Raw genomic sequence first — 23,320 nt, 5'->3', positions numbered from 1 at the left:
ACTAGTTAATCCGGCATGACACTAACCTACTTTTGATACAAGTCATGTGCTCAGAGCAATCCTCGCCAGAGAGTCTGAGAAGAAATGGTTTCATCTTCAATGAAGATTCCTGAGATTTACAAGGATTTTTCAGATTCTTCAACTTTGACTTTCTATTACTATATACTCACATATCTTTGAGATTTGAAAATCACCTTAGCTTATAGCTAAAGAGAAGAAGAATAGAAATATTTCTTCAATATTTCAAAAAAATCTATATTTAAGATAGATGTATACTCTTGAAAATGATCATATTTTTTGATCTCAGAATTTCTAAGAGCTTTTTTTTGTATAAGAAATTGAATTAAAATTCCTGTGTTTAAAAACACACTGATCAACTTTGAGATGATACTTCTATTCTAAGAACTTGAGATATGAATATAAAAATCAGATATATTATGAGAACATTGTTATTTTAAGATTTTAAAATGATACAGAAATAATGAATCTATGAAGTTGAGTTGAAATTCTCTTTTATACTCAGAGTACTGAGCAAATTCTTTCTATGTTACTAATAATCAGAAACTGTTTCTTCTCAGATGCTTCATAAGATATTATCACTCATATAATCTGATTTTACTATTTGAGTTAGCTTATTGCTTATTTGAGGTTAGCTTATAACATAATCATCAATTCAGTGTTATTATTATTATTATTATTATTATTATTATTATTCTTTCATTATACTCATATGCAAGCGGAGCTTATGATGAGTCCTTGCATGATGTTAAATACAGGCCAAGTGTTGATTATACAGGAGGAAATACAGGTGTTGAAACCATGCCAAGATAACAAGAACATAGGAAATACAAAGGAGTGACAATTAGATACATGTGATAATAACTTCCCAGCCCAGGAACATAGAGCGATTTTATTGAAGTGATTTGTACACCTCTGTATTTATTAGAAACCTGAGGTGCTTGAGTTCCGGATTTAATGTATCCCCTGCGGGTTTCGAACCCACGCGTCTTGGTTTCCCACGCCAAGGCGCTACCAGGTGGCCGCATTAACCATTCGGCCACCGGGGCATCAATTCAGTGTTAAAATAGCAATGAATATCTGAAGAAGTGTCTGAGCTTGCTGAGATAAGTAAGGGTCAACACCCTCTCTCAAGATAATAAGAATTACATACAAAAACACTTAAATCATTAAGATAGTCTGTTAAAATCAAATACAAATGTAAAATTAAACATTCTCAACTTTTACATCTGTAAGACCTAGTAAAATCATAAATTATATAAATATCACAGTGTCTAGAGATTTAGTGAGTTCATTTACTATTATCTGAGTGATAAGAATATATTCTAAATTAATAACTCTCTGATTCAACTGTTAATATGAAAAATGAAAACATATATTAATATACTTACTTTAGATTATAATGACTGTTATCTTTATAAAATCTATAATACTCTTATTATCAGTAAGAATTTGTATCAGAGATATAGTAATAAAGTTAAGCTTAATTATGAAATTCTGAATTCATGTTATCTTATGAACTGTCTTACTAAGAGTCATATATTCAGTCTTATTAAAACTTAGAGATATATAAGATTACTTTATTAAATATCATGAAATCAGATTATCTGTGAGCTTAAAAATATAGCTGAATGTTAATTTTCTATCATTATTCAAGAGATCAGCTTAATCAGAATTCAAGTAGTTAAAGAATAGATAGAAATTATCAGAGAAATCAGAGATAATGAAAAAATCAGTAGAAATGAAAAAATCAGTAGAAATGAAAAGATCAGTAGAAATAGAAGAAACAGATCTCTTATACAGACTATATTTATAGAAAATACTTAGATTTATAATCTCTTTTAAATAATATATAATGTGTAATAGAGTCTTTTAATATTGAGATATTAAATTAATATTCTGTTAAGTAAGTACTAAGATAGTATGAGTGATATCAGAACATGTTTTAACTGTAAGATATTATAAATAACTTATATTATATTAATATTATTAAATTATGAAATCAGTCTCTTTCTCAGATATAGAGAAATTATTAATACAGAATTTATTCTTCATTAATATTCTAATAATAGCTGTATTATCAAGATAGAAATCTTTAATAAAATATTTAATATATTAATAATATATTAAATTAATTTTCTTATCTAAATAATTGATCTTCATACTTAAATACTTAATTAACTGATATAGATTCTTGACTTTTAATTTCTTACTAAGTATACTTACTAGTCAATCAGCATTCTCAGAAGCTTCAGATATAATATTAAAATTATTAATATAAATTATTATATAGAGATAATATCTGAATATATAATATCAGAGTATCAGATTATAAGTACTAACTATAAATTCAAGATTACTTAACAGAGCTGTTAAGTAATTATATCAGATCTTTATTACAGAGTTCAGACTGTATAAACTACTCTTAATTATACAGATAAGTGTTTTCAGTGAATCAGTCTTAAATTCAGTGAATTATCTCATATAGATCTTCTTAGTAAGATACTTATAAAGATATACTATCACTATATTCACTTAATAGAGTGTTCAACTGTATAGTACTGCTATTATAAAAAGAATATAATTAATAGTATTAGTAATAACAGAAGTATAGATCTCTTCTCTAGAACTCTTTTTAAATCAGTTATTATAAATCACTTAATATAATTTTTTAAGAATATTATTAAAATCAGTATTCAGATCTGCAGATCTATCTTTCTTAAGAAATACTTAATAACTTAGAGTAATCAGTTCATCTCTCAGAATATCAGATCTAGAAATCAAACTTTATATATTATATCTCTTCAGATTAGTAATCTTATATTATATAAACTTCTTTTAATAATCTTCTATCTTCTCTAACTGTAATGTAATATTTTTATAGAACTTCAGAAGATTATCTATAATAAGACTTAAAATGTAAGTAGTCAGTGATTTCACAGACTGCAATTATATAAAATTCAGATTATTAATATTAAGAGTATCTTTATTATTAATCAGATGAATATCAGGTTTCAGTTCATCAGTATTATTAATAAGTGTCATAGATATAATAACTAATTTTAATTTTTCAGTGATCAGAAATCTCATATCATTACTGATAATAATCTTATCAGATTTAGAATGCTATAGATAATATATCAATATATCACTGAATTCAATGATATGATATAAATCAGTATATAAAGAAAGCTTATTCACAGACTGCTGAAATTTATACAAGTGAATAAAAATCTCTATACTTAATCAGTGAAAATGTCTTATATTCAGCAGAGTATTTATAAGTGCATATTAATAAATCTTATATAAACTTAAAATCACAGAAGTCTCTGTAGTAGAGAGTCAAAATTTCAAGTTATAAAGAACTATAGATATAAGAGTATTATTAATTATTATAATCACTATCTTTAAAACATCTGTTCAGAACTTCTTAGAGAGATTATCTTTTAAAAGAGCAACTCTAACTCATTTCATAATAGTGTAGATTTCATGTTCAGAAATGTTATTCTAATGTGATAAATATAATACTATTAATTCTCATTTAATATTATATAAATTTATAACTGTGTATATATATATGAATTAGAAAACATTATCAATATCAGTCTATAAAAAAGTAGAAACTGTATACTCAAGATTATTTATAAATCTGAGTTATAACTCAAAGTATTGAACAGTCTTATTCTTAAACTTTAAAAAATATACTCAACAGTAGCAGATTGCATCACAGATAATAAGTATTCAGTATTTAATTCTCTAATAAAACTTTAAGAAGTAGTCAGAGAGATCTTTCAATATATATCTATTATCTGTAAAATCAATATAAACCTTCTCAATAAGTTGAATAAATCTAGATATCAGTGTTTTTAAATAATCTTATATTATATCTATCTTGACACATTTCTTGTAAAAGAACTTAGTCTTAGAATCTTTAATTGTAACTTCAGTATGAAGATTCTTGATTATAGTAATTATAGCATCAGTATAAATATAACTAAGATTATAATATCAATTTAAAAGAGTCTTTAATATTTTTAATGTCTGTGTTTTTACATTTATAGAATTAATATTATTAACAGTAGTAATAGCAGTTATAGAAAGATTAACTTTTCAATTAAAATCATACTTATAAAATATCATTGCAATATACTTAACTACTCTGTTTAGATAATTGAGATTCTCATTGAACTTTTACTTATTAATCTTATATATATTATTCTGAGCAGTTTGAACTGTATGAAAAATAACACTGTTCAGAGCTCTGTAAATGAAAAATAAGAGAATTGTAAAAGATAATATAAATCAGAATCTCTGATCTTCAAGCTTTATAAATAAAAGCAGATTAACTATAATATTAAAGATATAGTGAATATTCTGCAAGTTAATATTATCACTCTTAATCTTCAAGAAAACAGTTTCAATCTTCTTAATAAACTTAGTTCTCTCAGTGGCAGAATCAATAGAGATATTATCATTAAAAGATTTGATATTTGAAAAAGAATGAAGCTTACTTATCATATTCAGACTTATATATATATTCAAATATTAAGATCTAGAGAATGATTTTTCAGTGACTGTGAAAGAGAAATAGAACTCAATCTTTATAATTACTATATTTACTGTTAATTAAGAACTTATTAAGTTATTCTTCTTCTCTTTCTTCTTATTATTCTTCTTTTTCTTTTTATCAGAGTTTAAGATGAAATATCTGTTAACAGTATATTCATATCTTCTATAGTGAGTGTACTTTCATACAGATATACTTTTCTTCTCATCTTTATTCTTATCTTTATTCTTATTCTTTTTCACAGTTACAGAATCAGTCTGAGACTGCTTTTTCTACTCAATAATAATCTTTTTAAATGTATAATTAATCAGTTACTTTATTAAATTATTAATATTAATGTTAACAATGAGTCTCTGATCAGTGAAGAAAAACTTATTTAAATATATTTTAATAAATAATCTTTGATAATCTTGTAGATTGTTAAGAAAAAGATTATAATATATATTCTTAGTACTCTGACAGAGCTTCTTATAATAGATAATAAAATAGTGAAAATATCTCTGAAAAGTAAGATAATCATTCTTCTTAACTTATAATTTTATCAATTTCTTAAAGATATTAACTCATTCTTCTATCAGTGATATTATATATTTAATATTAATTTTATCTTACAGAGTTATAGTATTATCAGCTTTCAAGATCTTAGTAATAATTTAAACATTTTTAATAAGACTTAATAGTATACATTTATATAGAGACTTGAAATGAATTCTTCACTTCTCAGAGTTAATATAATATATAAAAGAGAATTCTTATTGAGTTCTTAATAGAATATTAATTTCATTAATAACTTTCATATCAGTTAATATATTAATATATCAGACTTTATAATTAAAGTTATTAAATATAATTACTAATTTAATATTTAGTATATATTTAACTTTCTTCTAATATTTCTATAACTCATCTCTTATAGTATCTCTTTATACAAAAATAGATATAGTAAGATGTTAAGTAATTTCAGCTATAGTTATTTAGTTCTATAGTATTATCTATATAAAATTCATAAGATTGTCTGTAGTATAATAGATAGATTAATTCAGATTATTATTAAAAGTCAGTATTTCAGAGATAAAGAATAGTGAAGAATTTAATAAGTTAAAATAAATAAATTTTATAAATAAATATTAACTCTGCTTTTCTTTATTCTGAAGCTTCTTTATTATCTTATTATTAAATTTCATACTCTGATAAAAACTTATCTCAGTCTTATTTTATAAGTTAGAAGTCTTCTTATAATAAGTAATTATTCTATTAATAAGTTATCTAGTAAAGTGTGTAGTTCTAAGTCTTAAGTTAAACTCTGAAGTAATAGATATATTACTTATATTAAAATAACTCTGCTTCTTCTAGATATATAAAAAAAAAAAAAAAAAAAAAAAAATAAGAAAAGTGATATTTTTCACAATGAAGAACATGCTTTTTTAAAAATATAAAGTATATAAATCTATTAATTAACAGATTTAGAGAAAATGAAATATCTCTAATAAAGAGTAAGAGTCTTTTTAAAAAAGATAAACTATTCATGTTAAAAATATTAATATAATATTCTAAAAAGAAAAATGTGCTCTTCAGACTATAATCTGTAGAATAGTTGAAGATTGTATTGATAGATCTATCTATAAGAACATAATATAGTGGTGGGTCACGTGATCTAATGGGATCGCTAACCGCAACGGCCGTAAGGGCCAACACTTCCTTCCCCTTCTCTGCCCAATCGTCTAACTAACGAGTGTCTGCACAGCCTCCTGTCTTGCATTATTGTTTATTCTTCTCCCAACATGATGACAGCATTCACCATTCAGCAACCAGGAACTGACCCGGAAAATAATAAAAAAATAAAAAATAACAACACTTCAAAATTACAAAAAATCCTGCCCCGTTTATTACTTCACGACTCGTATGAACGAACACCCTGCTGCTCTCCCCCCCTGTTCTAGGTTGATCCGATTCGATACGGCTGGATCAATTCAATTCAATTCAATTCAATGCCTGGGCTTCCTCCTTCTTCCTTTCTTCCCTTCTGCACCCGCCATCGCCCTAGAACGTCTATCTGTCCTAACAAATTTTGCTAGGCAGCGCTATCGCTAGAGCAAAGCACACCGCGCAAGCCAGCCAGCCAGCTCACCCATCCCATCTCGGTGCCCGACATGATAATTCTCTGGCGAAAGTCTCATCTGGGATAGGTGTAGAAGGCTTCCCCTCCGCTTACTACTACAATATCTAGCGGTAAGTGTTTTTTCGTTGTCGGTTCTCCAACTAGTAACTCAGTAGTAGTAGCTGAATTCCCGTACGTACGGCGGGGCTAGGGCTAAGACTGGCTAGGCTAGGGAGTGCGAGATGAGATGAGATGAGGGTGGGATTTTCGTGATGCCCACAAGGACTTTTTTTTTTCTTTTCCTTTTTATGCCATTGGCGGGGGAGGGGCGGGAAAGAAAGAAATACATGTTCTTCCTTCATGAATGCGATCGTTTGATGGATTGCAAAAGAAAAATAGCGCTTTCCTTTTGTATCTTGACTTCTTGCGATTAATGGGCTATTTTGTGCGGAATGAATGCAAAGTGAGTGCGTGGGATTCATATATTTCTATTTCTATAAAAAATATAACAACGCCCCCTAAAATTCCATTGAACCGACAGGGCATGGATGGGATGAGGCGTTCATCACACTCTTCTTTTTTAATTCCACTTTTCTATATCAGAGCATGGGAGCATGGGAGCATTGGAGCGTCTTCTTTCCCCCCTACGGCCGACATGAGTTGGCTAGGGCGCACAACCTGACTGATATGTGTCCCCTTTCCTGGTTCAAGTCCGAGATAGCTGACAGATAGGTGTGCGGTGGGATAGCCAAAAGACCAGCAGCGAGCAGGTTCGCCCCGATGTTTCAATATTCGATATCAGATATCAGCAGCAACCACCTATCATTCGGAATACTGAATTTGGACCAAGTCTTGCCAAGAACACCCGGCCATAGGTCCCCGCGCGCGCTGGGCCGTGATGTCGTGATGTGTGGCGGAATTCCCCCTCCGCTATTTACTCTATCTCTTCTCTCCTTTCCAGCACTGCGTGCCCAACCTCCACTCCATCGTCCGTCACCCTTGCCGGTGACTGGTGGCCATATTTGGCTACGGGAGGCTCAATGGAGGTATGTAGCTGATGCTTTTTGCTGGAGAATGGTGCTTGGACTGTGGCGCGCGCGTTTCGAGAGGTTGCTGAGGAAAACAGCTATCCCAAATCGTGGATTTACTAAAGAGGGGAGGGACAATAGAGCTGTAATCACTCCTCCCTCCTCCCGTTAGTTGACTTATTGATTCAAATTTTCTGTATACTACAAGTAACCTAGTAAAAGTCATCTACACCCGTCGCGTCGCGTCGCTCTCTAACAAATACAGTACTGTACATAGTTAACTGATCTATCTATCATAGCCTGTCTGCAGGACGCTCGTTCTATATATAAAATACATCAGAAATTGGGGCCTTGGAACCCCACCACGAAACGAAACCGTCATCATATAGATAGATATTTGACTTGATCCCTTTCCGCGAGATATGAACATAAGACTAAGCAGGAAGGGCAAGCTCCCTGGCCTCATGGCTCCCTCCACCCACTGAGCGCCTGGGGACAACGATAGCCCAGGTGTCTATTATTTTTTTCTTTGTCCCAACCACGAGCCCTAGATGTTCTTGGTCTTATTTTGTTAGCCCGGGGGCCTGCGGATGAGGTACTTTTGATATTCTATTTTCGAACTTGCAAAGATAGATAGATATCAATGGAGCAGGGCCTGGGAGTAATGCTACGCAGCTATGTATGAGTGTGGAAAGGGGCTCAGCAATAGATATGTATATAAAACATAATAACACACTCAGTGCAAGTCGAGGCCGTACCATTCTCCTTCATCTACCTTTCCAGATCACTTTTCTTTTCTTTTCCATTCTGTATTCTTCCTCTTCAAAAAAGGTGAAGGACGGCGGCATTATCCTCTATACCCTCTGTTGCAACAGCCTTCTTCAACGCGCGAGAGCTGGGATTACCTCGAGTTACTTAATAACTCCAGGGCTGGTTACATACATAGCTTGAGATTGACGAAAGAAGGCTTCGGAGGACACACACACACACACACACTCTCTCTCTCTCTCTCTCTCTCTCTCTCTCTCTCTCAACATATTTAGTATGATCTGATGCCTGCTCCCTGTTATCGCAGATTCCTGTTTTGGTGTGATCTTGAACTGATGCAACCGCTTTTATTTTTTCATAGGTGACAATGGAGGTGCTAACGGTTATTTTTGACGTTGAATGTTTGGCGATCTGAGTTCCCCGTTATTTAAGCTGGCAAGCGAACCATGTCGGAAAACAATTATAGGCTTTCCTAGGCTAACTGGTAAGGATTGCAGGAAGACTGGGCTTTTAGGTTAGATTTATATTTTCGAGCGATGAAAGGCGCGATTACCACCACCAGGTTGTTTTTAAGTTGGAGCTGGCTGGATGTTTTTATATCAGTTTTATTTGAACAATGGTTCTGTTCAATGCGACCGATCGACCTTGGCTTTTTTTTGCTTTTGACTCTCTCTTTTGCGAGAACGCGTGAGAGTATCTGTTGTTTCTGGAGTTGAAACGGGGCGAATCCTCATGTCTTGCTAAGCCATTTTTTCTCGATCCCAAGTCTGTTCAGGGGTAACTTTGGAGCCCTATCGGCGCCTGTGTGTGTTGCTGGTGGTTGGTTGTTGAGGTGTTGGTTGCCGTCAAGTTATTTCAGAAAACTTTTCCTGATCGATGAAATAACTCCATTGAAGCATTGTAGATCTCTCTATATATCTATTTAAACCCTGAGAATGCTTTGAAAGTAAAACCAAACAGGTTTCAAGCAAGTTCAGGACTCGCATGTTACTAAAGTGGTGGATAGGAAAAATGTTCTAGTACATACATATGTAAATACCAAGAAATATATATAGTAGAAGATAGTAATTGGTGCTTAGGGTATGGGGTCAAAAGACAAAAAGGCTAGGTGAATATTAGGTTCAAATATAAACAAAAAGAAAGTAAGATGAGGGCCAAATCCCTTGTTCGCGCTCCATGGTATCAAATTCTGAGAAAATGACAGTATACAAACGCCTTGAAAATCATCGGGTCCACATATGTAACATGACCAAGATATATTCATAAAGAAATGGAAGACAACAAATTTAAGTAACAAAAAGGATAAATCGGGTCATTATTTCTCGTTTGGATGTTTTTTTGAGAAAAGGGAAAAAATAAGAAAAGAAAAAAGCAAAGAAACAGAAATAGAAATTGGTGGTTTTCATACTTCCTTTTGGAAAGGAAAAAAAAAGAGCCTTTTTCATTTAGGCTTGAACAGATGTCGCAGAGGACTGGGCTTCTTCGTCTTTTCTTTCTTTTTCTTGTCTCTCTTGTCTTTCTTGTCCTTGCCACTCGCTTCAGTCGGCGGGGCACTAGATCGCCTTGACCGTCTGGAACTTCGGGTCGTATGTGTATAGCTTGATGCGTTATCCCTGACAGTCTCTGCACCTCTAACGCTTCCTCGTCTACTTCCGCCTCCATATTCGGATCGAAGGTGGTGGTAATGGCTGTGGCCGGTGGGGAAGATCCCAGACACAGCAGCAGCCCTCGGAGTGATAAACTCTCCATCAACGGACGTCGCGACGCTCTCCGCCTCGAAATCAGCAACGCCACGTCTCCAGCTCTCCACGCGACTAACGTCCTGGTTGAGTTCTATCAATTCATCCGTGCTGCCCTCTGGCTGCATGCCACTCGCGGCTTGGATGCGCTTGACAATCTTGTACCCCCCGAACATGACGACAGTAACACCAATTCCGACCCCAGCGGCAATCATGAACTGAGGACTGGATAGAAGTGCAAACACGGCTGGTGAGCTGGACTTCAAGGCCGCCAGGGCCGCTGGAGCTAGCTTCGAGGCGAGATTGCTGATCTCAGCTAGCGTGAGCGCTACGGCAGCCATCGCTTCAGGATTCTTCTGTAAGTGGGCCATCGTGGCTTGTGCAGAGTGCTGTGCACAGTCGGCTTCGACAAGAAGGCCTTTGGCTTTGGCGACCAGTCCGCCCATCACATCCTCAGGGTTTGAGTTCACCCGCTCTAGCGAGTCAGGGTGATATTCACCGTATGCCAGATCCATGTCGACGTGGGGAACGGAACGGGACCGATTGCCGGGGTGGAGATATTGGGGTTGAGCAGCGACGACATTTGAGGTGTGGTGGCGCGAGAGTTCCCGTTTTGGCATAAGTTCCCGTTTTGGCATATGGTCTGGGTGGGAGTATAGGGATTCCGAGTCATGATCAATCTCATGAGGGTACCGGTGGGAAGGATGACGATCTACTTCACTGTGTCTAGCCACTGATTTCGATCTTCCTGGGTGTCTTCTTGAGGAGGCAACGGATCGGGAATCGTGAATGTGATAGTTAGCCATTGCTCGGCGTGCTTCCCGTTCCGCATTCTTAATCGCTTTCTCTGCGTTGATTTCGGCTTTGCGTTCTCGATAAGCTAATCTAGCTTCTTTGAAGACACCAAACAGTTGTTTGCTCTGATGTCGACGAGTATCGTAAGCAGTTGTTTTTTCTAGAGGGGTATATAGTAATGACTTACTGTGCTCACCACCTTCCCCGACTTGTCGAACACTGCTATGGTTTGTCCTATGGCAGCCATGTTGATGTACGTTTGCTTCTGCCAGGAACCGTGTGGATATTTCCAACAATAATATCACAAAAAAGATACCAGCTTCTGAAAATATAAATATTGCACGGCTTGAATTGAGAGTTTTATTCGAGAGGCTGGGGAGGATGCTGGAAGGTCGAAACGATTGGCGGTGTGGATGGATGACGGCGGTAGTGACAACTCACAGCATGGACCCAATACAGCCAAAGGACCGCAAATATGTAATGTATAAAGAGAGTGGATCGATTGCTGTGAAGCACCGCCTGTTAAATGTTGATACTCCGGGGATAGGATAGCAGTGAGGGGATATATGGGAGGAAGAGCGGGCTATCCAAGGGGCTCTCAATCACTGGTCAGGCCAAAAAGGGAGTGGATCTGGTTGCGATTTCATTTCAGAAGAAGAGAATTCCAGGGCTGCTAGGCTGGAGAGCAAGGGGCGTATATAACTAATCGATATACTTGTTGGCAGGCTGTGATTGTTGGGCGTCAATTTTGCGTGATGCCTGATATAGAGAAGTCCGGAGCCTATAGTATTTATGTGTGGGGCCATCCCGTCGGCAACCATAGTTACCATATACGATACTCTAAAAGAATTGCGCCCGCAAAAAGACAGCTTGACAGTGCCACAAATCTTGGCAGAAATTCACACTGTATTTTATACTGAATATTCAGCTAGTTATTCCTTGTTTTCACTGCCATTCAACATGAAATCTGCCACTCTTTTAACATGTAATCTGCATGCCAATCTGCCCGCCAATCTGCCTCTTTTTAATGTGTAATCTGCCTGCCAATCTGCCTGCCAATCTGTCACTCTGCAGAGTCAGATAAGTATTCTATTTTTTCATCTGCCTGTGTCACCTTTCTTCTCTATACTTATTGCCAGCTTCTAACTCTATAATCTTTTCAATATGTACAGAAATTCACTCAATTCATATCTGTATCTTCTCTTGTGATAGATTCTTTCATATCTACTCTTATACTCTAACTGCTTCTGTGCAGTTTTTAAAAGCTTCTTTTTTTATTATTCTATGCTTTATTCAAGATTAAGCTGTCTCAATTATGTTGAAATCAGATGAATTCTCACATTAAAACAGCTGTTGAGTTTTATGAATATTATACATATAATATTAAATATAATAATTGTGTGAAAAGGTTTTATTCTCTTATACAATAGTGTAGCAGGCTGCGCTCAATCAATTATATAGACTATTTCATTACACTTCATAAATTTCTGCTGAAAGCTCCGATTCTCAGTTATTAATTCTCAGCTGAAAAATCAACAGAATTTCTATTCTTTCATCTCAAAGCTTTACTGTATACACATATAATTTCTATTCTTTCACTTCAAAGCTTTATTACATACATGTATAAATATTTACTCTGATTATCAATTTCTGCACTTTCTCTTTTTTTTCTTCTCTAACATTTTTCACTTTTATATTATAAGATCTATATATATTATATCAATCTATTCAGTGTAGACCTCTTATACTTGAAAAAAAATATTCTTTATCTTCTTATTAGAAATGATTACTTCTTGAGAAGGTATTTAAATACATAATAATATATAAAAAATAGAGAAATAAACAATTAGTTAAGTAGATACTAAGTCTCTAGATAAAAGCTTACTTATCAGTCACTCTGACTCTGTAACAAGATTTTATAAGAGAATATTAGTAAAAGATTTAAGAGTTCTGATATCTTAGATATATAAGATATTTATATAATTACACTTCTTCTGATTTCATATATCTAATAAATGATATAGCTATGTCTACTAATAGCATAAGAGAACTCTTAAATACAAGTATAGACACAGTATCACAGTGACTCTGAGTAATATTGAAATTACAATAGTAATAGATAGCTGATATGCATGTAACTTAATAATATTAATATAAAGAAATTCAATGATTATCTTAACTAGAAACCTCTGTACAGATAATTTTAACACTGACTGAATCAGATATAAATATGATATAAGTACTGAAGAAATGTTTAAATACTCTTATATATTTTAATACTTCTGATCTCACTCTCTATTCATTATAAAGATTGAAAATGCTTATGAAACTAAGTGTAGATGAAAATGTTATCAGTCTGTTAACTTATCAAGATTAATATATCAACAGTCAATTAAAAGATTATATAAAACAGAAGTTTCATTTATAAATAAAGATATATAAATCAGTGTTATATATATCTGATAATTAGACTGACTGCTGAAATCATGAATTTCATGTTTAATCTCATTTAATCTGATCTCATACATTTCTTAGCGTAAATTCCGCTGAGACTAATTATCACGCCTCTGGCCGCGTCAAGGCCCTGCTGCGGTTTTATACAGCTTATTACTTCTCTGCAGATAATTTCATTCATTCTACAGACTGTTTAAACTGGTTTTCAATCACTCTATAACATCATTTGAATATAATATAGAAATATTTGATTGATGAATATAAGAACTCTGCTTTTATATAAGATCAGCAGATTTCTCTTTTATAATAGTGAGATACTGCTAAGATATCACTCTGACTATTCTCACTTATAGAATAGAAGAAGAGCATTTACTTATTATATATATAAAATAGCTGAATACTGACTCTTAATTCAAGAAGTCAGTAATTTATTTTTTCTTTTACTGAAAGATATATAAGAGTTACTGTATTTCTTATATAATCTTCTTAGTATACTAAGTATTATATCTGTGATATTCTTATAATAACTCTGTAGCTTATAAGCTCACTATTTAAGTAAGATAGTTAAGCTTACTTATACAGCTTTTTAAATAACTATCTTTATATAATTGTAAGAAGTCTGCACTGAATAGATCAGTATAATATTTATAGATCTTACATAATAAAGTGAAAAACATTAGAGAAGAAAAGAAAGAGAAAGTGTGAGAATTAGTAATTAAAGTGAATATTTATATATATACACAGTGATATACATAGTGAAACTTCAGAGTGAAAGAATAGAGGTTTTTATATATAATAAAGCTTCAGAGTGAAAGAATAGAAATTCTGTAGATTTTCAGCTGAGAATTAACAACTGAGAATCAGAGTGATGAAAATCTGTAAAGTGTAATAAAATAATCTATATAATAGATTGAGTACAGCTTATTACATTAGCTTCTTTTCTCTTTTTTAATTATATATAGCTTTTATCAGTCAAGAGCTGCAGTCTCAGATAACATGAAACTCAGAGTTCAGATTAAGTAATTATAGCTGACTTATTTTATAAGATATTATTAACTGCAGCTGTAGAATCTCTTATTAAGAATATCTTTAATCTCTTATTCAAGTTTGTTATCTTCTTCTATAATCTCTAACAGCTGTCAGTCAGAAGTCAGTTAAGAAGAAAATAAATCAGTGATAATATAATAAAGTAAGCCTGTATATAGACTGACTGTGTGACCGTGTCTGAAATAGACTGACCGTGTGACCGTGTCTGAGACCAGGATCAGATTTTTTAATAGTCTTATTATCAATTCAACTGATCTCATTACATGATTTTAATATTAGATAGTAGTCTTATACTGTTTCAGTGAGACTTACTATCTACTCTTATCACATTTTTCAAATGAGATCATGATTTTCACTTCTCAATTTAAATTATTTTTATTGCTTTAAATGACTTTAAATCTCATTTGAGTGTTATCAAAAAGCATTACTTTTTAAAAAATTAAAAATAGTCTAAAAAAACCTTAAAATGTCTAAAAATAGTAACTTTATACTAAGAATGAGACTAAATGAAATCAAATGAAATCACTTTCTCATTTTTTTCAAGTCATGATTTCATTTTAAAATCTAATATATAGTCACTTTACATGTTTTTTTAATAGCCAGTTCCAGTGAGATTCACGCCAAGAAATGTATAAGATCAGATTAAATGAGATTAAATGTGAAATTCATAATCTCAGCGGCCAGTCTAGTCTGAAATCAGAATCAGATTTTTTAATAGTTTTATTATCAATTTGACTGATCTCATTACACAGTTTTAACATTAGATAGTAGTTTCATACTGTCTCAGTGAGACTTACTGTCTACTCTTATCACATTTTTCAAATGAGATCATGATTTTCACTTCTTAATGTAAATTATTTTTATTGCTTTAAATGACTTTAAATCTCATTTAAGTGTTATCAAAAAGTGTTACTTTTTAAAAAATTAAAAATAGTTTAAAAAAAACCTTAAAATGTCTAAAAATAGTAACTTTATATCAAGAATGAGACTAAATGAGATCAAATGAAATCACTTTCTCATTTTTTTCAAGTCATGATTTCATTTTAAAATCTGATATATAGTCACTTTACATGTTTTTTTAATAGCCAGTCTCAGCAGAATTCACGCCAAGAAATGTATGAGATCAGATTAAATGAGATCAAACATGAAATTCATGATCCCGGCGGTCAGTCTACTTGTATAAAAGATATTATAAATCTCTGATAATATATCAAGATAATAGTTATAACTATCTAGAACTTCTATCACTTTATACTTTATATAATGATAATTCAATGTGTAAGATAAGTGTATAATCTATATATTCTTAAGATTTAATTATATCAGATCTTCTATTTTATATTACTCAGTGAGATTTTAATAAACATTAATTTAATCTTCTTAATTCTATTTAGTACTTGTTATAAAGACTTCTACTTAATCACAGATATCTCAGAGTTTTATTACTATATTATCAGCAATCTGAATTAAACTACAGAGATTTGATATGAAATATATAATCTCTAGAAAATTCAGTACTTTTATATAATATTCATATATGAGAAAGAATACACTTATATCTATTGAAATAACATCTCAGTTATTGATAGTGACTTTAATATATAGAAGAAGATTATATCAATTATCTTATAAGTAATTATAGAACTTATAAAGATAATTTTTTACAGTCTGAATTATCTATTCTGATACATCATCAGTCTCAGAGTGATAGACAGTTAATAAATAGTGTATAATCTTGAGAACTTGACAGATTCTTATTCAAAGAGTACTTATGAATTGATAACTCTGATCTGATACTATAGATCTTAGTAATTCATATATTTAATAGAACAGACTTCTTAGAAAAGCTTTAGTAACTTGTTCAGCATTCATCTTATTATAAGATTTTAATATTATATTCTTACTCAATCAGTTTATAATGATCAGAATGTTTTTATAATTCTTACTCTCAGAGAGATTAACAGTAAAGTTAATGTGATAGACTGCATCTAATCAATTATATAGACTATTCTGTTACACTTCACAGATTTCAACCGCTTCATTCTTGAATGTGTATGCTTTGATTCTCAGTCATTCTCAATCGCTGATCTAACCGCTTCATTCTCAAATGCGTACACTCTGATTCTCAGCCATTCTTGATCACTGATCCTTGGCCGCCACGAACACGTATAGATTCTTCCGCTTCGAAGCTCCACTATATACATCATCACATACATGTATAAATATTTACTTTAATTGCTGATTCTCACACTTTCTCTTTCTTTTCCTTCTCTAATGTTTTTCTCTTTGTTATATAAGATCTATCAATATCATATCAATCTATTCGGCGTAGGCCTCTTACAGTTAACTACTATATCTTATCAGATTCTATTAGAGATATCAAGCAGTTTCAGCAGATCTTTTCTACAGTTCTTTCATAAAATGATGAAGAAATAACAGTTATAGTTTCAGATGAAATATCTGATACTATTTAATATCTCAGACCAGTAGAACTCTTGAGAGATCATTTGATATAGTTATTTATAACCTGAATAATCAATTATACAGAAGTCATGTATCTCTTGTATTATATAAGTGTATAAGAGTTCAGAGTGAAGAACTCAGTATTGTTTATAAAATTATAAAGTATTATTATTATTAATTGAACATTCTGAGATGTTAGTTCTTATACATAGTTCTGAAAGAAATCAGAGTGCTTCTTATTATACTACTTTAATAAGTATTTGAAGAAGTCTATTAGTTTAAGCTGCTGTATATTATAGTTTATCTAATATAGATTCAGAAGAAGTTAAGATATCAGTAATAGTTCTAATCAGAGAAGTATATATAGTATCATAAGCTATTTCATCTTAATTAACTAGTATCTTTGAATTCAAGAGTCAGTACTCTCAGTTTATTCAGTGAGTATCTATTATGTTATTACATCAGATAATATATCTTACTCTTATTATAAGAGAGTATCTGTCATTGAGTTCTGACTGTCAGAATGATAGTGTATTATAAAATGAAAGTAGTTTAAGAACTCAGATTATTATATCTATCATTCAATGAGTTTATAGATAGTTATAAAGTACTTAAGATTCTTATAATCTGTGATTATCTTAAATTCAGAGATACTTCAGAGTTCAAAGTCTCATTCTTCTAGACAGTGTATAATTATAAGAAGTTTCTTATTATAGATCTCATAGTTGTATTCAGTGAGACTCAGTTTTTTAAACATGAAGATGTATGATTATAAGACATCTTTATTATCATATTATAATATAGCTTCTTCTGTGATATAGTCAGAGAAATCAGCTTTAATAACTGTCTCATAATCAGAATTAAATATTATCAGTAGAGAGATATTAATGAATATCTTCTTCATTCATATAAATACAGCTTCAGTGTCTACTGATTATTAAAATACTAAGTCTTTCTTAGTAAGTTCTGTAAGTGATCTTGTAATATTTGAGAAGTTTCATATAAATTACTAATAGAAGTTAGTAAATTCAATGAAGCTTCATACATCTTTCACAGTATATAAAGCCTCTTACTTAAGAATAGCAGAGACTTTCTCAGAATTCATTCAAATTTTCTTATCAGCTTCTATGATAAAGTCTAGATATTTTATACTCTTGACTTCAAAATCACACTTATCAATATCTATTGATAGTTCTATCTCTTGTAATTATTGTAATATCTTTTATATGTATTCTTAATATTCTTTTCTGAATTCATCAGTGAAGATGAGAATGTTATCTAGATATATAGATACAAACTTATTAAGAAAATCTCAGAGTGCTTAGTTAATATACTTCTGAAATATACTAAGAGTATTAGTCAGTTCAAAGAGTGTGACTACTTATTCAAAGAGATTATAATATGTTCAGAATACTGTAAGTTATTCATCTTCTTCAGTGATATGAATCTTATTATTATTATTATTATTATTATTCTTCAATTATAGATGTATGCAGTCAGAGACTATGACATCTACCTGAGAACTTTAGTTCTCAGGGTTTTTTCTATGTCTGTAAAGTTAACTATTGTACATTCATCAATTTCAGATATGCAAAATCAGAAAATTCCAGCTCAGAATACAAAAACTGTTTACAAATTGCAGTGTTTTAACATCTTTTGATACTTTGAAACCATTTGACAATATCATGACAAAAGAAAAGAGAGAAAGAACACAGTCTCAAAGATAGACACATTAAATAGATAGATAGAAAGAAATTGAAAGAAAAAGATACAGAAAAAGAAAAAGTAAAGAGAGACTATAACAAAACAAATTCTTAAAAGAGAGTGTACAGCTGTTTTAACAGACTATATCTGATTGATTTCCTCCTCTTCATATTCAGATAATTCTGAATTTAGCCATTTTCTTATAGCTGCTTGAGTTTCTGATAGAAAGTCTATTAAGTATTTAATTCCTGTCTCAGTTGAGAATAAGAATCTCATATTTAATTGATTTAGATCATACTTCTCTTTCAATCTGGCTCTGAGACTATTGTATAATGCACAGTGTATTATAATATGCTCAGAATTCTCATTTGTATTGCAGAATGAGCATTCTATTGAGTCAAATCTATCATCAAATCTTTGTATATAAGATTTGAAATAGCCATGTCCTAGTTTCAGCTGTATTATAGACGAGAATATTTTCTTTTTACATTTAATTGAACAAGATTTCCACTTGGGTTTTGTTTCAAATCTTGAATAATGTATACTCTTCTTTTGTTTCTGTCAGCTTTCATTTCACTTGTCTAAACAAGATTCTTTTATTTTTCTCTTTATAAAAGATCAGAACACAATTTTTTGAATAGATCTGCTTAATTCTGCACCCTTTTTTGCAGCTGAATCAGCCAATTCATTGTCATGAATATTCATATGAGCAGGAACTCAGTGCAGATGAATTCTCAGCTTTGATGTTCTTCTCTCTTGAATTTTTAAAACAGAGTTTAAGATCAGTTCAAGATTCATTTGATCATTATGAATCTGACTATTTCTAAGTCTTTTTAAAGCAGCTTGACTATCAGAGAATATCCATGCCTCTTTCAAACAATTTCCTCTTTTATGAGATTTTATTTCAATGAGTTTGAAAGCTTTCACTATTGCAAATAGTTCAGCATCAAAGACTTCACATTCAGAGCCTAGATTTCAGAAATCTGAGATAAAATTAATATTATCTTCAGTATAAGCAATGCCTGCGCCTAATCTATTCAAGTTCTCATTTTTTGAGTCATCTGAATAAATCAGAATAGAGTCTTTTATATTGATTGTAGAAATTCTCTTCAAATGCTGTTCATATTCTTTCTCTTTTAATAGTTCACTTATTTGTAAGTCTATAAGAGATTCAAGCTTTTTTCTCCAGAGAGATAACTTCTCATGATCAACTTTTTCAACATTTAAAGAAGAAAATTGATTTTTAATCAGAGAGCATAGTCTGTACAGTTGAGAAGGCATTTTCTTTGAAGAATTATTTTCATTTCAATCAAGAAATCTATTCCAATCCAGTTCATTTCCAGAGTTAATTGATGGAAATGAAGAAGAGACTCTTTCTCTGATTATATGATTTGAGCTCATCTTTACAACTCTCAGAGCATAGTTCATACAGGCCTTTTCAAATCTAATAGTAGAAGGAGGAATTGAAGCTTCAATTTCCATTGCTTTAATAGGAGATGATTTAAATGCTCCCAGAATTCTTCTCAAGACTCTGTTTTGCAGACTTTGAAAGAGTTCAGTGAAATTCCCTTGATTATTTCATCAAACTTGAACTCCATAATCAGCTACTGATGTAATACAGGCTATATATAACTGTCTCATAGCCTGGAAGGATAGACCTCTCTCTGTATTTGATAGTCTGATTATGTTGTTCAATAGTCTTTCTGCCTTGACAGTTCTTTGTTGAATGTGATATTTAAAATTCAACTTGGAGTTTAATCATACTTCTAATCATTTGACATTTACACTGGGTTTAATCTCTCTATTTAAAAGAGTTAGAGATAGTTCTTTCTCATTGAATCTAGGAAAGAAATGAATTAACTCAGTTTTATTCATATCAAATTGAATTTGATTGATATCTGCTCTAACAAAGATTTCCTTTGCAGCTTCTTCAATTACTTTCAAATTCTCTTTGATAGTTTTTGAGCTGTAGACTAGACCAATATCATCCACATAAGTGACATAACTCGGAGATCGCACTATTCTCATATTTCTATTTTTGAATAGATATGCAGTGTAAATATGAATCTTATAAAATACAGTAATAATATCTAGTTTTATAAATTATTAAGCTTACTTAATATATGTTAGAGCTTTATTGATGAGAGATAAGAGATAATGATCTTTCTTTATCAATCTGATCAGATCTTGATAGTTTACACAGAATCAGAGTTCTTTATCTAACTTCTTTGCAAAGAGAATAGAAGCTGCAGTGAAAGAGTTACTAATATATATAAATTTCTTCTTTAACAGATTATTAAGTGTCTTCTGAAGAAGAAGAAGTTTATCTCAAGACATATTATAAAAAGAGTCTTACAGTGACTCGGAGTTCTTATTATTCTTCTTTTCTAACTTGATACTGTGATTCACTTCTAAGCCTTGTAAAGAAGATATATTTATAATATTATCTTATCAGAAGACATCTAGATATTCATGATATTATTAAGAGAGTTTTATATGAGAATCTGTTATTATAGTACAGAATAACTTTTCTAGAGCTTTCTTGATATTAGTCAGACTAATGAAATAGATTGATATATACTTCTGTTATCAGTGACTTTATCAGTGACTCTGTCAGTGATTTTGATAATGACTTCTTTTTCAGAGTATTTTATAAGTGTTGACAGAGATCTGTGTAAGATTTATATTCTTATGAATATCATCTTTGCAAATTTTATCATTGTTAGAGAATATTAAGCTTCTATTTTAAGCATTTAATGAGATGTCTTATTCAGATAGTCAGGCAAGTTCTAGTATGAGATTATAGTCAAGATTATCAACTTTGTATGTATAGACATCTTCATGTTGATATTCTTCAACATCTATGTTTAGTTTCATTATATAATAAGTGTGAATATCTTTTGAATCATTAAATTCTGTGAGAAGTTGAGATCTTGATAAGAGAATACACTGAAGATTATAATATCTTATAATTAAAGATTTAATTATTGTATAATAGCATAGATCACTGTCTATCATGACTTTCATATTAAACATATTATCTATCACAGTAAATACAAAAATCATATTCATTGTTATTTTCTCTTTAAATTATCATTGTTCAATCTCTTCAAGCTTCTGCTTGCAAATTTGAATAGAAGTTAATCTTTTTCCTGTTTCATCAGAGTATTCTCATAGTTATCTTCTGAATTCTTCTCTAATATAACATGATTAATATGAACAGATGCTGACTCATTCTTTAAGTGAGAAGATATGTAGACTGATTGATAGTTGAAAGTAATATACTCTGATTAGTTACAGTTAATGCACACTTCTTATTAATATTAACTAATGACTTCTTTAAAAGTGATCTCAGAGACTCAGAAGCCTGTTCAGACAGCAGAGACTCTTACTTATATATAGATATTTAAGTCTACTCAGTTCATAGCATCTGTATCATTGTTGTTATTTCTCAATACAGATATAAGAGTGACTGAATTATTTCTTAGTACAGATGTGTAAGTATAATATCTTCTATCACTGTTCTGTATACTCTTAAGCTTAATAAGATGATTGTTCAATGTCTGAAGCTGTGTGCAGAAGCCTTTATAAGTTGAGTCTTTATTTATACTTATAAGAGTCTGTAAGAGTTCAAAAGTTAGTGTCTTCTTAAGTATACTAATCTTTATTTAATTCTCTCAAGATTGATTATCTGCTTCTAAGATCTTGATATCAAAGTCAGAAATAAATGTTATAAGAGAAGTATTTCTCTGTCAGACACTCTGTAATTAATTTAATACTTTCTATTATATAATAATATCTTGAAACAGAATATCAAGATATTTGATGATGTTATCAGATATTTACAACACTGATTCACATGCTTTTATTCATGAATAAAACTTCTATTTCATGCAATTCTTCAATTATTCATTGATATATTAATCTTGATTAATTAGTGAACTAATGATATCTTTATCTACACTCAGTTTTACAAGCATTTTCATTCTTTATAATGAGTAGAGAGTGAGATTGAAAGTATTGAAATATATAAGAGTATCTAAGTATTCTTTCAGTACTTTTGTATTCAATTCTGTAGATGTTAAAATTGCATGAGTTTATTATTATTATTATTATTATTCTTCAATTATAGATGTATGCAGTCAGAGACTATGACATCTACCTGAGAACTTTTAGTTCTCAGGGTTTTTCCTATATCTGTAAAGTTAACTATTATACATTCATCAATTTCAGATATGCAAAATCAGAAAATTTCAGCTCAGAATACAAAAACTGTTTAAAAATTGCAGTATTTTAACATCTTCTGATACTTTGAAATCATTTGACAATATCATGACAAAGGAAAAGAGAACACAGTCTTAAAGATAGACACATTAAATAGATAGATAGAAAGGAATTGAAAGAAAAAGATAAAGTAAAGAGAGACTGTAATAAAACAAATTATTAAAAGATAGTATATAGCTGTTTTAACAGACTATATCTGATTGATTTTCTTCTCTTCATATTCAGATATTTCTGAATTTAGTTATTTTCTTATAGCTGCTTGAGTTTCTGATAGAAAGTCTATTAAGTATTTAATTCCTGTCTCAGTTGAGAATAAGAATCTTATATTTAATTGATTTAGATTATACTTCTCTTT

The 23,320-nt window shown here is 31.0% G+C and overlaps 1 protein-coding gene and 1 pseudogene across 2 annotated transcripts; both read right to left on the bottom strand.

The window, feature by feature from the left end:
• Positions 1 to 978: 978 nt before the first annotated feature.
• Positions 979 to 1,067, bottom strand: BDCG_16138 (annotated as a pseudogene). The gene has a single exon. The product of its transcript is annotated as a tRNA-OTHER (tRNA).
• An 8,853-nt stretch (positions 1,068 to 9,920) lies between these two features.
• On the bottom strand, positions 9,921 to 11,260 carry BDCG_00441 (uncharacterized protein; the record flags this gene model as incomplete). The annotated part of the gene is made up of 2 exons (XM_045415956.1): positions 9,921 to 11,138; positions 11,201 to 11,260. The coding sequence occupies 2 exons, from the start codon at positions 11,258 to 11,260 to the stop codon at positions 9,921 to 9,923; spliced, it is 1,278 nt and encodes a 425-aa protein (XP_045271783.1).
• Positions 11,261 to 23,320: the final 12,060 nt, after the last annotated feature.

This window comes from Blastomyces dermatitidis, assembly GCF_000003525.1.
Source record: "Blastomyces dermatitidis ER-3 genomic scaffold supercont1.1, whole genome shotgun sequence".
Taxonomy (NCBI): Eukaryota; Fungi; Ascomycota; class Eurotiomycetes; order Onygenales; family Ajellomycetaceae; genus Blastomyces; species Blastomyces dermatitidis.
The sequence above is the reverse complement of the archived record's forward strand: the minus strand, read 5'-3'. Positions and strand labels throughout refer to the sequence as shown.